General features: G+C 38.3%; 1 protein-coding gene across 1 annotated transcript in view; it reads right to left on the minus strand.

The window, feature by feature from the left end:
• LOC139380407 (uncharacterized) overlaps nt 1-16322 on the minus strand; it is a 31478-nt gene that overhangs the window by 3992 nt on the left and 11164 nt on the right. Inside the window, exon 5 of the mRNA XM_071123058.1 lies at nt 2859-3048. Within this exon, the coding sequence (XP_070979159.1) occupies nt 2859-3048 (190 nt within the window). The remainder of the gene's footprint in view (nt 1-2858; nt 3049-16322) is intronic.

Genomic DNA, 16322 nt, shown 5'->3' on the forward strand with positions numbered 1-16322 from the left:
GTACAGGTACAGTGATCGGCAAGCTACTCTGACAGCTGATGCTTAAAGTTAGAGGGGGAGATATGAGTCTCCAGCTTCAGTGATTTTTGCAATTCGTTCCAGTCATTGGCAGCAGAGAACTGGAAGGAAAGGCGGCCAGAGGAGGTGTTGGCTTTGGGGATGACCAGTGAAATATACCTGCTGGAGCACGTGCTACGTGTGGGTGCTGCTATGGTGACCACCAGCTCATGGTGAGCTGAGATAAGGTGGCGCTTTACCTAGCAAAGACTTATAGATGACCTGGAGCATGTGGGTTTGGTGACGAATATGTAGCGAGGGCCAGCCAACGAGAGCATACAGTACAGTTCGCAGTGGTCGGTAGTATATGGGGCTTTGGTGACAAAACGGATGGCACTGTGATAGATTACATACAGTTTGCTGAGTAGTGTTGGAGGCTATTTTGTAAATTACATCGCCGAAGTCACGGATCGGTAGGATAGTCAGTTTTACGAGGGTACAGTGCCTTGCGAAAGTATTCGGCCCCCTTGAACTTTGCGAACTTTTGCCACATTTCAGGCTTCAAACATAAAGATATAAAACTGTATTTTTTTGTGAAGAATCAACAACAAGTGGGACACAATCATGAAGTGGAACGAGAGTTATTGGATATTTCAAACTTTTTTAACAAATCAAAAACTGAAAAATTGGGCGTGCAAAATTATTCAGCCCCTTTACTTTCAGTGCAGCAAACTCTCTCCAGAAGTTCAGTGAGGATCTCTGAATGATCCAATGTTGACCTAAATGACTAATGATGATAAATACAATCCACCTGTGTGTAATCAAGTCTCCGTATAAATGCACCTGCACTGTGATAGTCTCAGAGGTCCGTTAAAAGCGCAGAGAGCATCATGAAGAACAAGGAACACACCAGGCAGGTCCGAGATACTGTTGTGAAGAAGTTTAAAGCCGGATTTGGATACAAAAAGATTTCCCAAGCTTTAAACATCCCAAGGAGCACTGTGCAAGAGATAATATTGAAATGGAAGGAGTATCAGACCGCTGCAAATCTACCAAGACCTGGCCATCCCTCTAAACTTTCAGCTCATACAAGGAGAAGACTGATCAGAGATGCAGCCAAGAGGCCCATGATCACTCTGGATGAACTGCAGAGATCTACAGCTGAGGTGGGAGACTCTGTCCATAGGACAACAATCAGTCGTATATTGCACAAATCTGGCCTTTATGGAAGAGTGGCAAGAAGAAAGCCATTTCTTAAAGATATCCATAAAAAGTGTCGTTTAAAGTTTGCCACAAGCCACCTGGGAGACACACCAAACATGTGAAAGAAGGTGCTCTGGTCAGATGAAACCAAAATTGAACTTTTTGGCAACAATGCAAAACGTTATGTTTGGCGTAAAAGCAACACAGCTGAACACACCATCCCCACTGTCAAACATGGTGGTGGCAGCATCATGGTTTGGGCCTGCTTTTCTTCAGCAGGGACAGGGAAGATGGTTAAAATTGATGGGAAGATGGATGGAGCCAAATACAGGACCATTCTGGAAGAAAACCTGATGGAGTCTGCAAAAGACCTGAGACTGGGACGGAGATTTGTCTTCCAACAAGACAATGATCTAAAACATAAAGCAAAATCTACAATGGAATGGTTCAAAAATAAACATATCCAGGTGTTAGAATGGCCAAGTCAAAGTCCAGACCTGAATCCAATCGAGAATCTGTGGAAAGAACTGAAAACTGCTGTTCACAAATGCTCTCCATCCAACCTCACTGAGCTCGAGCTGTTTTGCAAGGAGGAATGGGAAAAAATTCCAGTCTCTCGATGTGCAAAACTGATAGAGACATACCCCAAGCGACTTACAGCTGTAATCGCAGCAAAAGGTGGCGCTACAAAGTATTAACTTAAGGGGGCTGAATAATTTTGCACGCCCAATTTTTCAGTTTTTGATTTGTTAAAAAAGTCTGAAATATCCAATAAATGTCGTTCCACTTCATGATTGTGTCCCACTTGTTGTTGATTCTTCACAAAAAAATACAGTTTTATATCTTTATGTTTGAAGCCTGAAATGTGGCAAAAGGTCGCAAAGTTCAAGGGGGCCGAATACTTTCGCAAGGCACTGTATGTTTGGCAGCATGAGTAAAGGATGCTTTGTTTGCGAAATAGGAAACCCGATTCCAGATTTAATTTTGGATTGGAGATGCTTAATGTGAGTCTGGAAGGGGAGTTTACAGTCTAACCAGACACCTAGGTATGTATAGTTGTCCACATATTTTAAGTCAGAGCCGTCCAGAGTAGTGATGCTGGACGGACGGGCAGGTGCGGGCAGCGATCGGTTGAAGAGCATGCATTTAGTTTTACTTGTATTTAAGAGCAGCTGGAGGCCACGGAAGGAGAGATGTATGGCATTGAAGCTCTTTATGAAGTACTTTGTGGAATATCTAGAAACTACCATATGCCAGTCAGACACTGCAGTAATTCCTGGTGGATTTGTATTGATAAATGATGTAATCACTATCAAATGCAATGTTTAGTTACATACTGTACCCTACTGTACATCACAATGTTTAGTTACATACTGTACCCTACTGTACATCACAATGTTTAGTTACATACTGTACCCTACTGTACATCACAATGTTTAGTTACATACTATATATACCCTACTGTACATCACAATGCATCATTTGACTTTTCTAAACATAAAACACAGGTAATCAATCTAAGACTGTGTCCCAAGTGGAATCCTATGGTGTATGGTGCACTAATTTAGACCAGATCCCTGGTCAAAAGTAGTGCACCCTAATAGGTATTACAGCATTTGGGACATAGCCTAAATATACAAGGCAAATGTTCCACTAACCTGGCAGCAGTTTGGTGGAGTGTTTCCCCTTTACAGTTTGGATGTGCTTCATGGTAACAACAGATGACAAGGAGAACTCACACTGGAACAGACCACAGATGTCCTCAGCCTTTAAGTTGTGTAATGTGAACTTGTACTGGTTCCATGTCACCTTCGTGTAGGTGCAGTCAGCCATGTGACTGTTATTCACCTAATAATAATAATAATAATGCATTTCATTTACAGAGGAATCTCAATACGTAGGCAGAAACTAAACAACAAACAAAGAAACAAACAATAAAGACAAACAAAATACAAAGTTGTAAAGTAATAAAATCACAGTCCTAAATTAATAAATTTATAAAGTCATAAAGTTATGATGTCATAAATTAATAAAGTTATAAAGTCATAAATTAATAAAGTCATAAATTAATAAAGTTATAAAGTCATGAATTAATAAAAGTTATAAAGTCATAAATCAATAAAGTTATAAATTAATAAAGTTATAAAGTCATGAATTAATAAAAGTTATAAAGTCATAAAGTTATGATGTCATACCTTAAGGGAACATTTCGGCATTTCGTGTATGATCAGTGAGAAAGTCCATATTGCAAATGTACGGTCCCTTACTAGACGTCCGAAATCGTTTGTAAAATTCGCGGTCGGCGTCGGGCCGTGCGGTAGGGCCAGACCTACCGGGAAGTCATCAAATGAACTTTGTCGGACATTCGGTTTCCGTTTTATAAAATAAACAAGTTTTTGACCGTTTTTCCGCTATCCCGGAATTTCCCACAAGAGGGCATACGGAATCATATGGCAATTTGGCAAAACATCACGAATCACGACGGGGCCTTATCTCGAAAACGGAAAATATTTCGAAGCCGAAACTTGGTGAGCGTAGGTTTGGCATAATGGGCAGTTGGCCCCGAACAAGATGCCGTCTAGGCCTCGACGGTTTTTGAGTTATGGCCGTTTTTCTGGGATTAAAGGTCCTAAATGGAAATAGAGAAATTATTTTTCCACTTCAGGTCAAAGTCAAGGAGCCTCCGGTGTCAATAAAAAAAGAACCAGCCATTTATCTATCGTCATTTAAGAGAAACGGAACAATGACAACTTGGCGATGGTCACAAATAGGCGTTTTTTTTTTTCAACGGTTACAGATCCAGTTGCAGGGTGTTCATACGAATCTTTTTAAAGTGTGCTGCGGAGCTCTGCGAGATTTCTGTGATTTTCTATGATTTTCTGAAATAACACACACATACTAAACCCTCCGTAAATAACTCAGTTGTTAACGTAAAGACTTAAAACTCAGGATTCTGTAACAGCATACCCCAATGAGGATATGTGGTGATTTATAGCTTCCTGTGCCAACCGGAAGTGCCATAATTGGTGTCTCAGGGGCTGTTTCAAAGGGTTAAAAAAGTCTGATCTGTCCAAAACTTCATATATGTGATTAGGCAACCCCCATGAACTGTAAATCAGTCATTTTTCCCCAAAAAATTCAAAGGACAAAAAAATCACACTAAAACTCAACTTGAATGGAGGGACGTATTGGGGTGCGTAGAGACAGACAGTGGCTGCAATAGTTAGCTTTGTTGGAGCTAAAAAAGAACCGTCAGACCTAGAGTTCCGAAACTTTAGAAACCTGTTCTAGACCTCCGGTCGATGGTGCGTGGTGAGTTACGTGGCTCTAGACGGTTCTCGGACCGAGAAACAGCCTCGTACATTTGCAATACCTTCAATTCATTTTGACCATTACGAAAATGACGACGTTTAGAAAAGTCTCAGAGACGCAAGGCTAGGTGCATTGAAACCGGCTCAGCCCATAGAGACAGACCCCAACGTTTCTGTCCGATAGCTCGTTCAAGGACCCCGTAGCAAGGCATGGAAAAAAGTGGATTTTCAGCACCAATTAGGGTTTTTCTCGGACACCAAATGACCTATCGAGCCGAAACTCGGGATTCGGGGTCGCCTCACATAGGACTTCACATAATGTCCGAACTGGACCCGCAGCTAGAACGTAACTATGTGTTTTACCTTTTTATTATGTTTTAAACTAAAGGCGCTGTGAATTATGGGACTGCTCTGACATATGTGATAGTTGGCTTCTAAATGAGTAGTAAAAAGTGGGTTTGGTGTCATAATGACATCTAATTGACTGATGGACACTGACTTGCTAGTTGACTTTTGTGCATTTGCAATATGTTTAAACGGAGAGGGACCATCACCAAAATGGCATTCTGAAATCAACACAAAAAATGGCATCACCATAGTCTCCAGACTGTGCTGAGTTCAACGAGATATCCCGCTTGACCGTAGCTCGCTCGGTCTAAGCGCAACGACCATTAGAAAAGTAGGCCCAAAATGAAGCCTGCCCCACAATGTCATTTGCTTTTGAGTGACAGTGAGAGAACCGTTAGGGTGAGAAGAAAAATTCCACCACATGAATGTTCCTAAGGTCCTCCCGATCTGTACAAGCCTAACCTTGACCGTGTGGCATTAACCCTTAAGAGTAAAACAGTGTTTTTTGATCTCACAGATTACAGTGTCATCTCTCCCCATAGGAATACATTGCCTGCACCCCTAATTTCAACCTGAAGTCTATATGGGTTATGAATGCCGTATGAACCTGTCTTCGGTACCAGTCCATCAGGCCACTATGAGGTCTACCTGTGTTGATTCTGAGCTTCCTGGACCAACCGGAAGTGGTTAAAATGCCCCTAAAAGTGTTTACCCATACCCTGCCTGCAGTTTGACAGACATAGTGCATTCAACCCTGTGTAAATCAGTCAGTTCTTAACGTAAGGACTTAAAACTCAGGATTCTGTAACAGCATACCCCAATGGGGATATGTGTTGATTTATAGCTTCCTGTGCCAACCGGAAGTGCCATAACTGGTGTCTCAGGGGCTGTTTCGAGGGGTTAAAAAAGTCTGATCTTTCCAAAACTTCATATATGTGATTAGGCAACCCCCATGAACTGTAAATCAGTCATTTTTCCCAAAAAAAATCAAAGGAAAAAAAAATCACACTAAAACACACCTTGGATGGAGGGACGTATTGGGGTGCGTAGAGACAGACAGTGGCTGCAATAGTTAGCTTTGTTGGAGCTAAAAAAGAACCGTCAGACCTAGAGTTCCGAAAATTTAGAAACCTGTTCTAGACCTCCGGTCGATGGTGCGTGGTGAGTTACGTGGCTCTAGACGGTTCTCGGACCGAGAAACAGCCTCGTACATTTGCAATACCTTCAATTCATTTTGACCATTACGAAAATGACGACGTTTAGAAAAGTCTCAGAGACGCAAGGCTAGGTGCATTGAAACCGGCTCGGCCCATAGAGACGGACCCCGACGTGTCTGTCCGATAGCTCGTTCAAGGACCCCGTAGCAAGTCATGGAAAAAAGTGGATTTTCAGCACCAATTAGGGTTTTTCTCGGACACCAAATGACCTATCGAGCCGAAACTCGGGATTCGGGGTCGCCTCACATAGGACTTCACATAATGTCCGAACTGGACCCGCAGCTAGAACGTAACTATGTGTTTTACCTTTTTATTATGTTTTAAACCGAAGGCGCTGTGAATTATGGGCCTGCTCTGACATATGTGATAGTTGGCTTCTAAATGAGTAGGAAAAAGTGGGTTTGGTGTCAATTGATATCCGTTTGGTGTCATAATGACATCTAAATGACTGGTGGACACTGACTTGCTAGTTGACTTTTGTGCATTTGCAATATGTTTAAACGGAGAGGGACCATCACCAAAATGTCATTATGAAATCAACACAAAAAATGGCATCACCATAGTCTCCAGACTGTGACGAGTTCAACGAGCTATCCCGCTTGACCGTAGCTCGCTCGGTCTAGGAGCAGCGACCATTAGAATAGTAGGCCCAAAATGAAGCCTGCCCCACAACGTCATTTGATTTTGGGTGAGAGTGAGAGAACCGTTAGGGTGAGAAGAAAAATTCCACCACAGGAATGTTCCTAAGGTCCTCCCGATCCGTGCAAGCCTAACCTTGACTGTGTGGCATTAACCCTTAACAGTAAAACAGTGTTTTTTGATCTCACAGAATGCAGTGTCATCTCTCCCCATAGGAATACATTGCCTGCACCCCTAATTTCAACCTGAAGTCTATATGGGTTATGAATGCCGTATGAACCTGTCTTCGGTACCAGTCCATCAGGCCACTATGAGGTCTACCTGTGTTGATTCTGAGCTTCCTGGACCAACCGGAAGTGGTTAAAATGCCCCTAAAAGTGTTTACCCATACCCTGCCTGCAGTTTGATAGACATAGTGCATTCAACCCTGTGTAAATCAGTCAATTCTTAACGTAAGGACTTAAAACTCAGGATTCTGTAACAGCATACCCCAATGAGGATATGTGTTGATTTGTAGCTCCCTGTGCCAACCGGAAGTGCCATAATTGGTGTCTCAGGGGCTGTTTCGAAGGGTTAAAAAAGTCAGATCTGTCCAAAACTTCATATGTGTGATTAGGCAACCCCCATGAACTGTAAATCAGTCATTTTTCCCCAAAAAATTCAAAGGAAAAAAAAATTACACTAAAACACAACTTGGAAGGAGGGACGTATTGGGGTGCGTAGAGACAGACAGTGGCTGCAATAGTTAGCTTTGTTGGAGCTAAAAAAGAACCGTCAGACCTAGAGTTCCGAAACTTTAGAAACCTGTTCTAGACCTCCGGTCGATGGTGCGTGGTGAGTTACGTGGCTCTAGATGGTTCTCGGACCGAGAAACAGCCTCGTACATTTGCAATACCTTCAATTCATTTTGACCATCACGAAAATGACGACGTTTAGAAAAGTCTCAGAGACGCAAGGCTAGGTGCATTGAAACCGGCTCGGCCCATAGAGACGGACCCCGACGTGTCTGTCCGATAGCTCGTTCAAGGACCCCGTAGCAAGTCATGGAAAATAGTGGATTTTCAGCACCAATTAGGGTTTTTCTCGGACACCAAATGACCTATCGAGCCGAAACTTGGGATTCGGGGTCGCCTCAGCTAGGCCAACACATAACTTAAGAAATGGACCCGCAGCTAGAACGTAACTACGTGTTTTATGGTTTTTTTATGGTTTGAACCCAAGGCGTTGTGAATTTTGGGCCAGCTCTGAAGTATGTAATAGTTGGCTACTAAACGAGTTGGAAAAAGTGGGTTTGGTGTCAGTTTGTATCAGTTTGGTGTCAGAATGATATCTAATTGACTGATGGACTCTTGTCCACTTGACTCTTGTACATTTGCAATATGTTTAAACAGTGAGGTACCATCACCAAAAGCGACATTCTGAAATCAACCCTAACGAGCGATTGAGATGAACCAGAATCACTGCAAAGCCATCCCGAGTTCATCGGGCCAGTCAATTTCACATTCCTGCAGGATTTTTATAGCATGACCAATTCGTGATGGTGCCGGCCCATTGAAACATATTGCAAATGCACAGTGACATTGAAAAAGTAAGGAAACATAAACAAAAAAAATCCAATTTTTTTTTTTTGGGTGACCAGTTGCACGTGCATTTGCAATATGATTCTATAGTGAAAAAACATATTGCAAATGCACAGTGACTTTGAAAAAGTAAGGAAACATAAACAAAAAAAATCTAATTTTTTTTGGGGGGGATGACCAGTTGCATGTGCATTTGCAATATGATTCTATAGTGAAAAAACATATTGCAAATGCACAGTGACTTTGAAAAAGTAAGGAAAAATAAACAAAAAAAATCTAAATTTTTTTGGGGGGGATGACCAGTTGCATGTGCATTTGCAATATGATTCTATAGTGAAAAAACATATTGCAAATGCACAGTGACTTTGAAAAAGTAAGGAAACATAAACAAAAAAAATCCAAAATTTTTATTTTTGGGTGACCAGTTGCACGTGCATTTGCAATATGATTCTATAGTGAAAAAACATATTGCAAATGCACAGTGACTTTGAAAAAGTAAGGAAACATAAACAAAAAAAATCTAAATTTTTTTGGGGGGGATGACCAGTTGCATGTGCATTTGCAATATGATTCTATAGTGAAAAAACATATTGCAAATGCACAGTGACTTTGAAAAAGTAAGGAAACATAAACAAAAAAAATCCAAAATTTTTATTTTTGGGTGACCAGTTGCACGTGCATTTGCAATATGATTCTATAGTGAAAAAACATATTGCAAATGCACAGTGACTTTGAAAAAGTAAGGAAAAATAAACAAAAAAAATCTAAAAAATTTTTTGGGGGATGACCAGTTGCACGTGCATTTGCAATATGATTCTATAGTGAAAAAACATATTGCAAATGCACAGTGACTTTGAAAAAGTAAGGAAACATAAACAAAAAAAATCTAAATTTTTTTGGGGGGGATGACCAGTTGCATGTGCATTTGCAATATGATTCTATAGTGAAAAAACATATTGCAAATGCACAGTGACTTTGAAAAAGTAAGGAAACATAAACAAAAAAAATCCAAAATTTTTATTTTTGGGTGACCAGTTGCACGTGCATTTGCAATATGATTCTATAGTGAAAAAACATATTGCAAATGCACAGTGACTTTGAAAAAGTAAGGAAAAATAAACAAAAAAAATCTAAAATTTTTTTGGGGGGATGACCAGTTGCACGTGCATTTGCAATATGATTCTATAGTGAAAAAACATATTGCAAATGCACAGTGACTTTGAAAAAGTAAGGAAAAATAAACAAAAAAAATCTAAATTTTTTTTGGGGGGATGACCAGTTGCACGTGCATTTGCAATATGATTCTATAGTGAAAAAACATATTGCAAATGCACAGTGACTTTGAAAAAGTAAGGAAACATAAACAAAAAAAATCCAAAATTTTTATTTTTGGGTGACCAGTTGCACGTGCATTTGCAATATGATTCTATAGTGAAAAAACATATTGCAAATGCACAGTGACTTTGAAAAAGTAAGGAAACATAAACAAAAAAAATCCAAATTTTTTTTTGGGGGGTGACCAGTTGTACGTGCATTTGCAATATGATTCTATAGTGAAAAAACATATTGCAAATGCACAGTGACTTTGAAAAAGTAAGGAAACATAAACAAAAAAAATCTACAATTTTTTTTGGGGGATGACCAGTTGCATGTGCATTTGCAATATGATTCTATAGTGAAAAAACATATTGCAAATGCACAGTGACTTTGAAAAAGTAAGGAAACATAAACAAAAAAAATCTAAACATTTTTTTTTTGGGTGACCAGTTGCACGTGCATTTGCAATATGATTCTATAGTGAAAAAACATCACCAAAAGCGACATTCTGAAATCAACCCAAACGAGCGATTGAGATGACCCAGAATCACTGCAAAGCCATCCCGAGTTCATCGGGCCAGTCAATTTCACATTCCTGCAGGATTTTTATAGCATGACAAATTCGTGATGGTACCTGCCCATTAAAACATATTGCAAATGCACAGTGACTTTGAAAAAGTAAGGAAACATAGAATCAAATTTTTTTTTTTTGGGTTACCAGTTGCACATTTCAGATCACCAGTTGCACATTTCAGATCACCAGTTGCACATTTCAGATCACCAGTTGCACGGAGGAAAATCGTTACTTTTGACTTTGACTTTTGACTTCCTATGACATCATATTGCAAATGGACAAAACATATTCCTTATGCACAAGTAAAAAAAATAAAATTATGATAATAACATTTTACAAAAGTATATTCATACACTTCTTACACATGATTAATTGTCTTAAAATCGAAACAATTTCGAAAAACGGTCCAGAAAGCACTTTTTTTAGTTTTTAAAGTTTAACAAAAAAAACAAATTTTCGACTTTTGACATCCTATTAAATCATATTGCAAATGGACAAAACATATATATGCCTTATGCACAAGTAAAAAAAAAAAAAAAAAATTATGATAATAAAATACGAATAAAGTATGTTGATACAGTTCTTATACGTGTGTAATTGACACAAAATTCGAAAGAATTTTGAAAAACGGTCCAGAAAGCACTTTTTTAAGGATGTGTGAAGTTTTTTACCAAATTTTGACATTTTTGACTTTTGACTTTTGACTTCCTATGAAATCATATTCCAAATGGAGAAAACATATGCCTTATGCACTAGTAAAAAAAAAAAAAAAAAGATAATAAAGTATGACTAAAGTATGTTGATAAAGTTCTTATACATGTGTAATTGACATAAAAATTGAAAGAATTTTGAAAAACGGTCCAGAAAGCACTTTTTTAAGGATGTGTGAAGTTTTTTACCAAATTTTGACATTTTTGACTTTTGACTTTTGACTTCCTATGAAATCATATTGCAAATGGACAAAACATATGCCTTATGCGCATGTAATAAAAAAAAAAAAAATTTGATATCAAAATTGGACAAAAGTATATTCATACAGTTCTTACACATGTGTAATTGACAAAAAAAGCGAAAGAATTTCGAAAAAAGGCCCAGAAAGCACTTTTTTAAGGGGTAAAAAGTTTTTTTTTAAAATATCATTTTTTCAAAATTTTTCTTTTGGATGTTGACTTGGGTTGCATTTCCAATATGTAAGGGAATACCCCCCTGATTTGTACAAAAATGAATGTCAAGATATTGGCATTGGACAAACCATGTACACGATGTCCAATACCACCCAAAGCGGCGTTGATTCGTGCAAAGTATATGGCAAATGCCATATGGCAATTGCCAATTGTAACACCTCAAAAATCCAACAGTGCGCTCCACCTGGGTTTTTCATATTGGAAATGCAACCCAAGTCAACATCCAAAAGAAAAATTTTGAAAAAATGATATTTTTTTCAAAAACTTTTTACCCCTTAAAAAAGTGCTTTCTGGGCCTTTTTTCGAATTTCTTTCGCTTTTTTTGTCAATTACACATGTGTAAGAACTGTATGAATATACTTTTGTCCAATTTTGATATCAAATTTTTTTTTTTTTAATTACATGCGCATAAGGCATATGTTTTGTCCATTTGCAATATGATTTCATAGGAAGTCAAAAGTCAAAAGTCAAAAATGTCAAAATTTGGTAAAAAACTTCACACATCCTTAAAAAAGTGCTTTCTGGACCGTTTTTCAAAATTCTTTCAATTTTTATGTCAATTACACATGTATAAGAACTTTATCAACATACTTTAGTCATACTTTATTATCTTTTTTTTTTTTTTTTTACTAGTGCATAAGGCATATGTTTTCTCCATTTGGAATATGATTTCATAGGAAGTCAAAAGTCAAAGTCAAAAGTAACGATTTTCCTCCGTGCAACTGGTGATCTGAAATGTGCAACTGGTGATCTGAAATGTGCAACTGGTGATCTGAAATGTGCAACTGGTAACCCAAAAAAAATAATTTGATTCTATGTTTCCTTACTTTTTCAAAGTCACTGTGCATTTGCAATATGTTTTAATGGGCAGGTACCATCACGAATTTGTCATGCTATAAAAATCCTGCAGGAATGTGAAATTGACTGGCCCGATGAACTCGGGATGGTTTTGCAGTGATTCTGGGTCATCTCAATCGCTCGTTTGGGTTGATTTCAGAATGTCGCTTTTGGTGATGTTTTTTCACTATAGAATCATATTGCAAATGCACGTGCAACTGGTCACCCAAAAAAAAAATGTTTAGATTTTTTTTGTTTATGTTTCCTTACTTTTTCAAAGTCACTGTGCATTTGCAATATGTTTTTTAACTATAGAATCATATTGCAAATGCACGTGCAACTGGTCATCCCCCCCAAAAAAATTTAGATTTTTTTTGTTTATTTTTCCTTACTTTTTCAAAGTCACTGTGCATTTGCAATATGTTTTTTCACTATAGAATCATATTGCAAATGCACATGCAACTGGTCATCCCCCCCCAAAAAATTTAGATTTTTTTTGTTTATGTTTCCTTACTTTTTCAAAGTCACTGTGCATTTGCAATATGTTTTTTCACTATAGAATCATATTGCAAATGCACGTACAACTGGTCACCCCCCAAAAAAATTTTTGTATTTTTTTTGTTTATGTTTCCTTACTTTTTCAAAGTCACTGTGCATTTGCAATATGTTTTTTCACTATAGAATCATATTGCAAATGCACGTGCAACTGGTCATCCCCCCCAAAAAAATTTAGATTTTTTTTGTTTATGTTTCCTTACTTTTTCAAAGTCACTGTGCATTTGCAATATGTTTTTTCACTATAGAATCATATTGCAAATGCACATGCAACTGGTCATCCCCCCCAAAAAAATTTAGATTTTTTTTGTTTATGTTTCCTTACTTTTTCAAAGTCACTGTGCATTTGCAATATGTTTTTTCACTATAGAATCATATTGCAAATGCACGTGCAACTGGTCATCCCCCAAAAAAATTTTTAGATTTTTTTTGTTTATTTTTCCTTACTTTTTCAAAGTCACTGTGCATTTGCAATATGTTTTTTCACTATAGAATCATATTGCAAATGCACATGCAACTGGTCATCCCCCCCAAAAAAATTTAGATTTTTTTTGTTTATTTTTCCTTACTTTTTCAAAGTCACTGTGCATTTGCAATATGTTTTTTCACTATAGAATCATATTGCAAATGCACATGCAACTGGTCATCCCCCCCCAAAAAATTAAGATTTTTTTTGTTTATGTTTCCTTACTTTTTCAAAGTCACTGTGCATTTGCAATATGTTTTTTCACTATAGAATCATATTGCAAATGCACGTGCAACTGGTCACCCAAAAATAAAAATTTTGGATTTTTTTTGTTTATGTTTCCTTACTTTTTCAAAGTCACTGTGCATTTGCAATATGTTTTTTCACTATAGAATCATATTGCAAATGCACATGCAACTGGTCATCCCCCCCCAAAAAATTTAGATTTTTTTTGTTAATGTTTCCTTACTTTTTCAAAGTCACTGTGCATTTGCAATATGTTTTTTCACTATAGAATCATATTGCAAATGCACGTGCAACTGGTCACCCAAAAATAACAATTTTGGATTTTTTTTGTTTATGTTTCCTTACTTTTTCAAAGTCACTGTGCATTTGCAATATGTTTCAATGGGCAGGTACCATCACGAATTTGTCATGCTCAAAATTTTTTAGATGTATTTTTTTTTGTTTCTTACTTTTTCAAAGTCACTGTGCATTTGCAATATGTTTTAAAGGGCATGTACCATCACGAATTTGTCATGCTATAAATTCAAGCTTTACTTTGCTCAAACTATACCTTTGTCATCTTGTGATCTAAAATATGCAACTGGTTACCTAAAACATTTGTTTATGTTTTTTTGTTTATGTTTCCTTACTTTTTCAAAGTCACTGTGCATTTGCAATATGTTTCAATGGGCAGGTACCATCACGAATTTGTCATGCTCAAAATTTTTTAGATGTATTTTTTTTTGTTTCCTTACTTTTTCAAAGTCACTGTGCATTTGGAATATGTTTTAATGGGCAGGTACCATCACGAATTTGTTTATGTTTCCTTACTTTTTCAAAGTCACTGTGCATTTGCAATATGTTTCAATGGGCAGGTACCATCACGAATTTGTCATGCTCAAAATTTTTTAGATGTATTTTTTTTTGTTTCTTACTTTTTCAAAGTCACTGTGCATTTGCAATATGTTTTAAAGGGCAGGTACCATCACGAATTTGTCATGCTATAAAAATCTTGCAGGAATGTGAAATTGACTGGCCCGATGAACTCGGGATGGCTTTGCAGTGATTCTGGGTCATCTCAATCGCTCGTTTGGGTTGATTTCAGAATGTCGCTTTTGGTGATGTTTTTTCACTATAGGATCATATTGCAAATGTACAAGAGTCAAGTGGACAAGAGTCCATCAGTCAATTAGATATCATTCTGACCACCAAACTGATACAAACTGACACCAAACCCACTTTTTCCAACTCGTTTAGTAGCCAACTATTACATACTTCAGAGCTGGCCCAAAATTCACAACCCCTTCGGTTCAAACCATAAAAAAAACATAAAACACGTAGTTACGTTCTAGCTGCGGGTCCATTTCTTATGTTATGTGTTGGCCTAGCTGAGGCGACCCCGAATCCCAAGTTTCGGCTCGATAGGTCATTTGGTGTCCGAGAAAAACCCTAATTGGTGCTGAAAATCCACTATTTTCCATGACTTGCTACGGGGTCCTTGAATGAGCTATTGGACAGAAACGTTGGGGTCTGTCTATATGGGCCGAGACGTTCGCAATGCACCTAGTCTTGCGACTCTGGGACATTTCTAAATGTCGTCATTTTCGTGATGCAAAAATGAATTGAAGTTATTTCAAATGTACGAGGCTGTTTCTCGGTCCGAGAACCTTCTAGAGCCACGTAACTCACCACGCACCATCTACGGGAGGTCTAGAACAGGTTTCTAAAGTTTCGGAACTCTAGGTCCGACGGTTCTTTTTTAGCTCCAACAAAGCTAACTATTGGAGCCACTGTCTGTCTCTACGCACCCCAATACGTCCCTCCTTCCAAGTTGTGTTTTAATGTGATTTTTTTTTCCTTTGAATTTTTTTGGGAAAAATGACTGATTTACAGTTCATGGGGGTTGCCTAATCACACATATGAAGTTTTGGAAAGATCAGACTTTTTTAACCCTTCGAAACAGCCCCTGAGACACCAATTATGGCACTTCCGGTTGGCACAGGAAGTTATAAATCAACACATATCCTCATTGGGGTATGCTGTTACAGAATCCTGAGTTTTAAGTCCTTACGTTAAGAATTGACTGATCTACACAGGGTTGAATGCACTATGTCTATCAAACTGCATGCAGTGTATGGGTAAACACTTTTAGGGGCATTTTAACCACTTCCGGTTGGTCCAGGAAGCTTAGAATCAACACAGGTAGACCTCATAGTGGCCTGATGGACTGGTAGCAGTGTATGGGTAAACACTTTTAGGGGCATTTTAACCACTTCCGGTTGCTCCAGGAAGCTTAGATTCGACACAGGTAGATCTCATAGTGGCCTGATGGACTGGTACCGAAGACAGGTTCATACGGCATTCATAACCCATATAGGCTTCAGGTTGAATTTTGTGGTGCAGGCTATGTATTCCTATGGGGAGAGATGTCACTGTAATCTGTGAGATCAAAAAACCCTGTTTTACTGTGAAGGGTTAATGCCACACGGTCAAGGTTAGGCTTGTTCAGATCGGGAGGACCTTAGGAACATTCATGTGGTGGAATTGTGCTTCTCACCCTAACGGTTCTCTCACTGCCACCCAAAATCAAATGACATTGTGGTGCAGGCTTCATTTTGGGCCTTCTTTTTTTCAAGTTTGCTGCACTCAGAACGAGCTACGGTCAAGCGGGGCGTCTCCTTGAACTCGGCACAGTCTGGAGACTATGGTGATGCCATTTTTTGTGTTGATTTCAGAATGCCATTTTGGTGATGGTCCCTCTCCGTTTAAACATATTGCAAATGTACAAAAGTCAACTAGCAAGTCAGTGTCCATCAGTCAATTAGATGTCATTATGACACCAAATGGATATCAATTGACACCAAACCCA

This window comes from Oncorhynchus clarkii, chromosome 22, assembly GCF_045791955.1.
Source record: "Oncorhynchus clarkii lewisi isolate Uvic-CL-2024 chromosome 22, UVic_Ocla_1.0, whole genome shotgun sequence".
Taxonomy (NCBI): domain Eukaryota; kingdom Metazoa; phylum Chordata; class Actinopteri; order Salmoniformes; family Salmonidae; genus Oncorhynchus; species Oncorhynchus clarkii.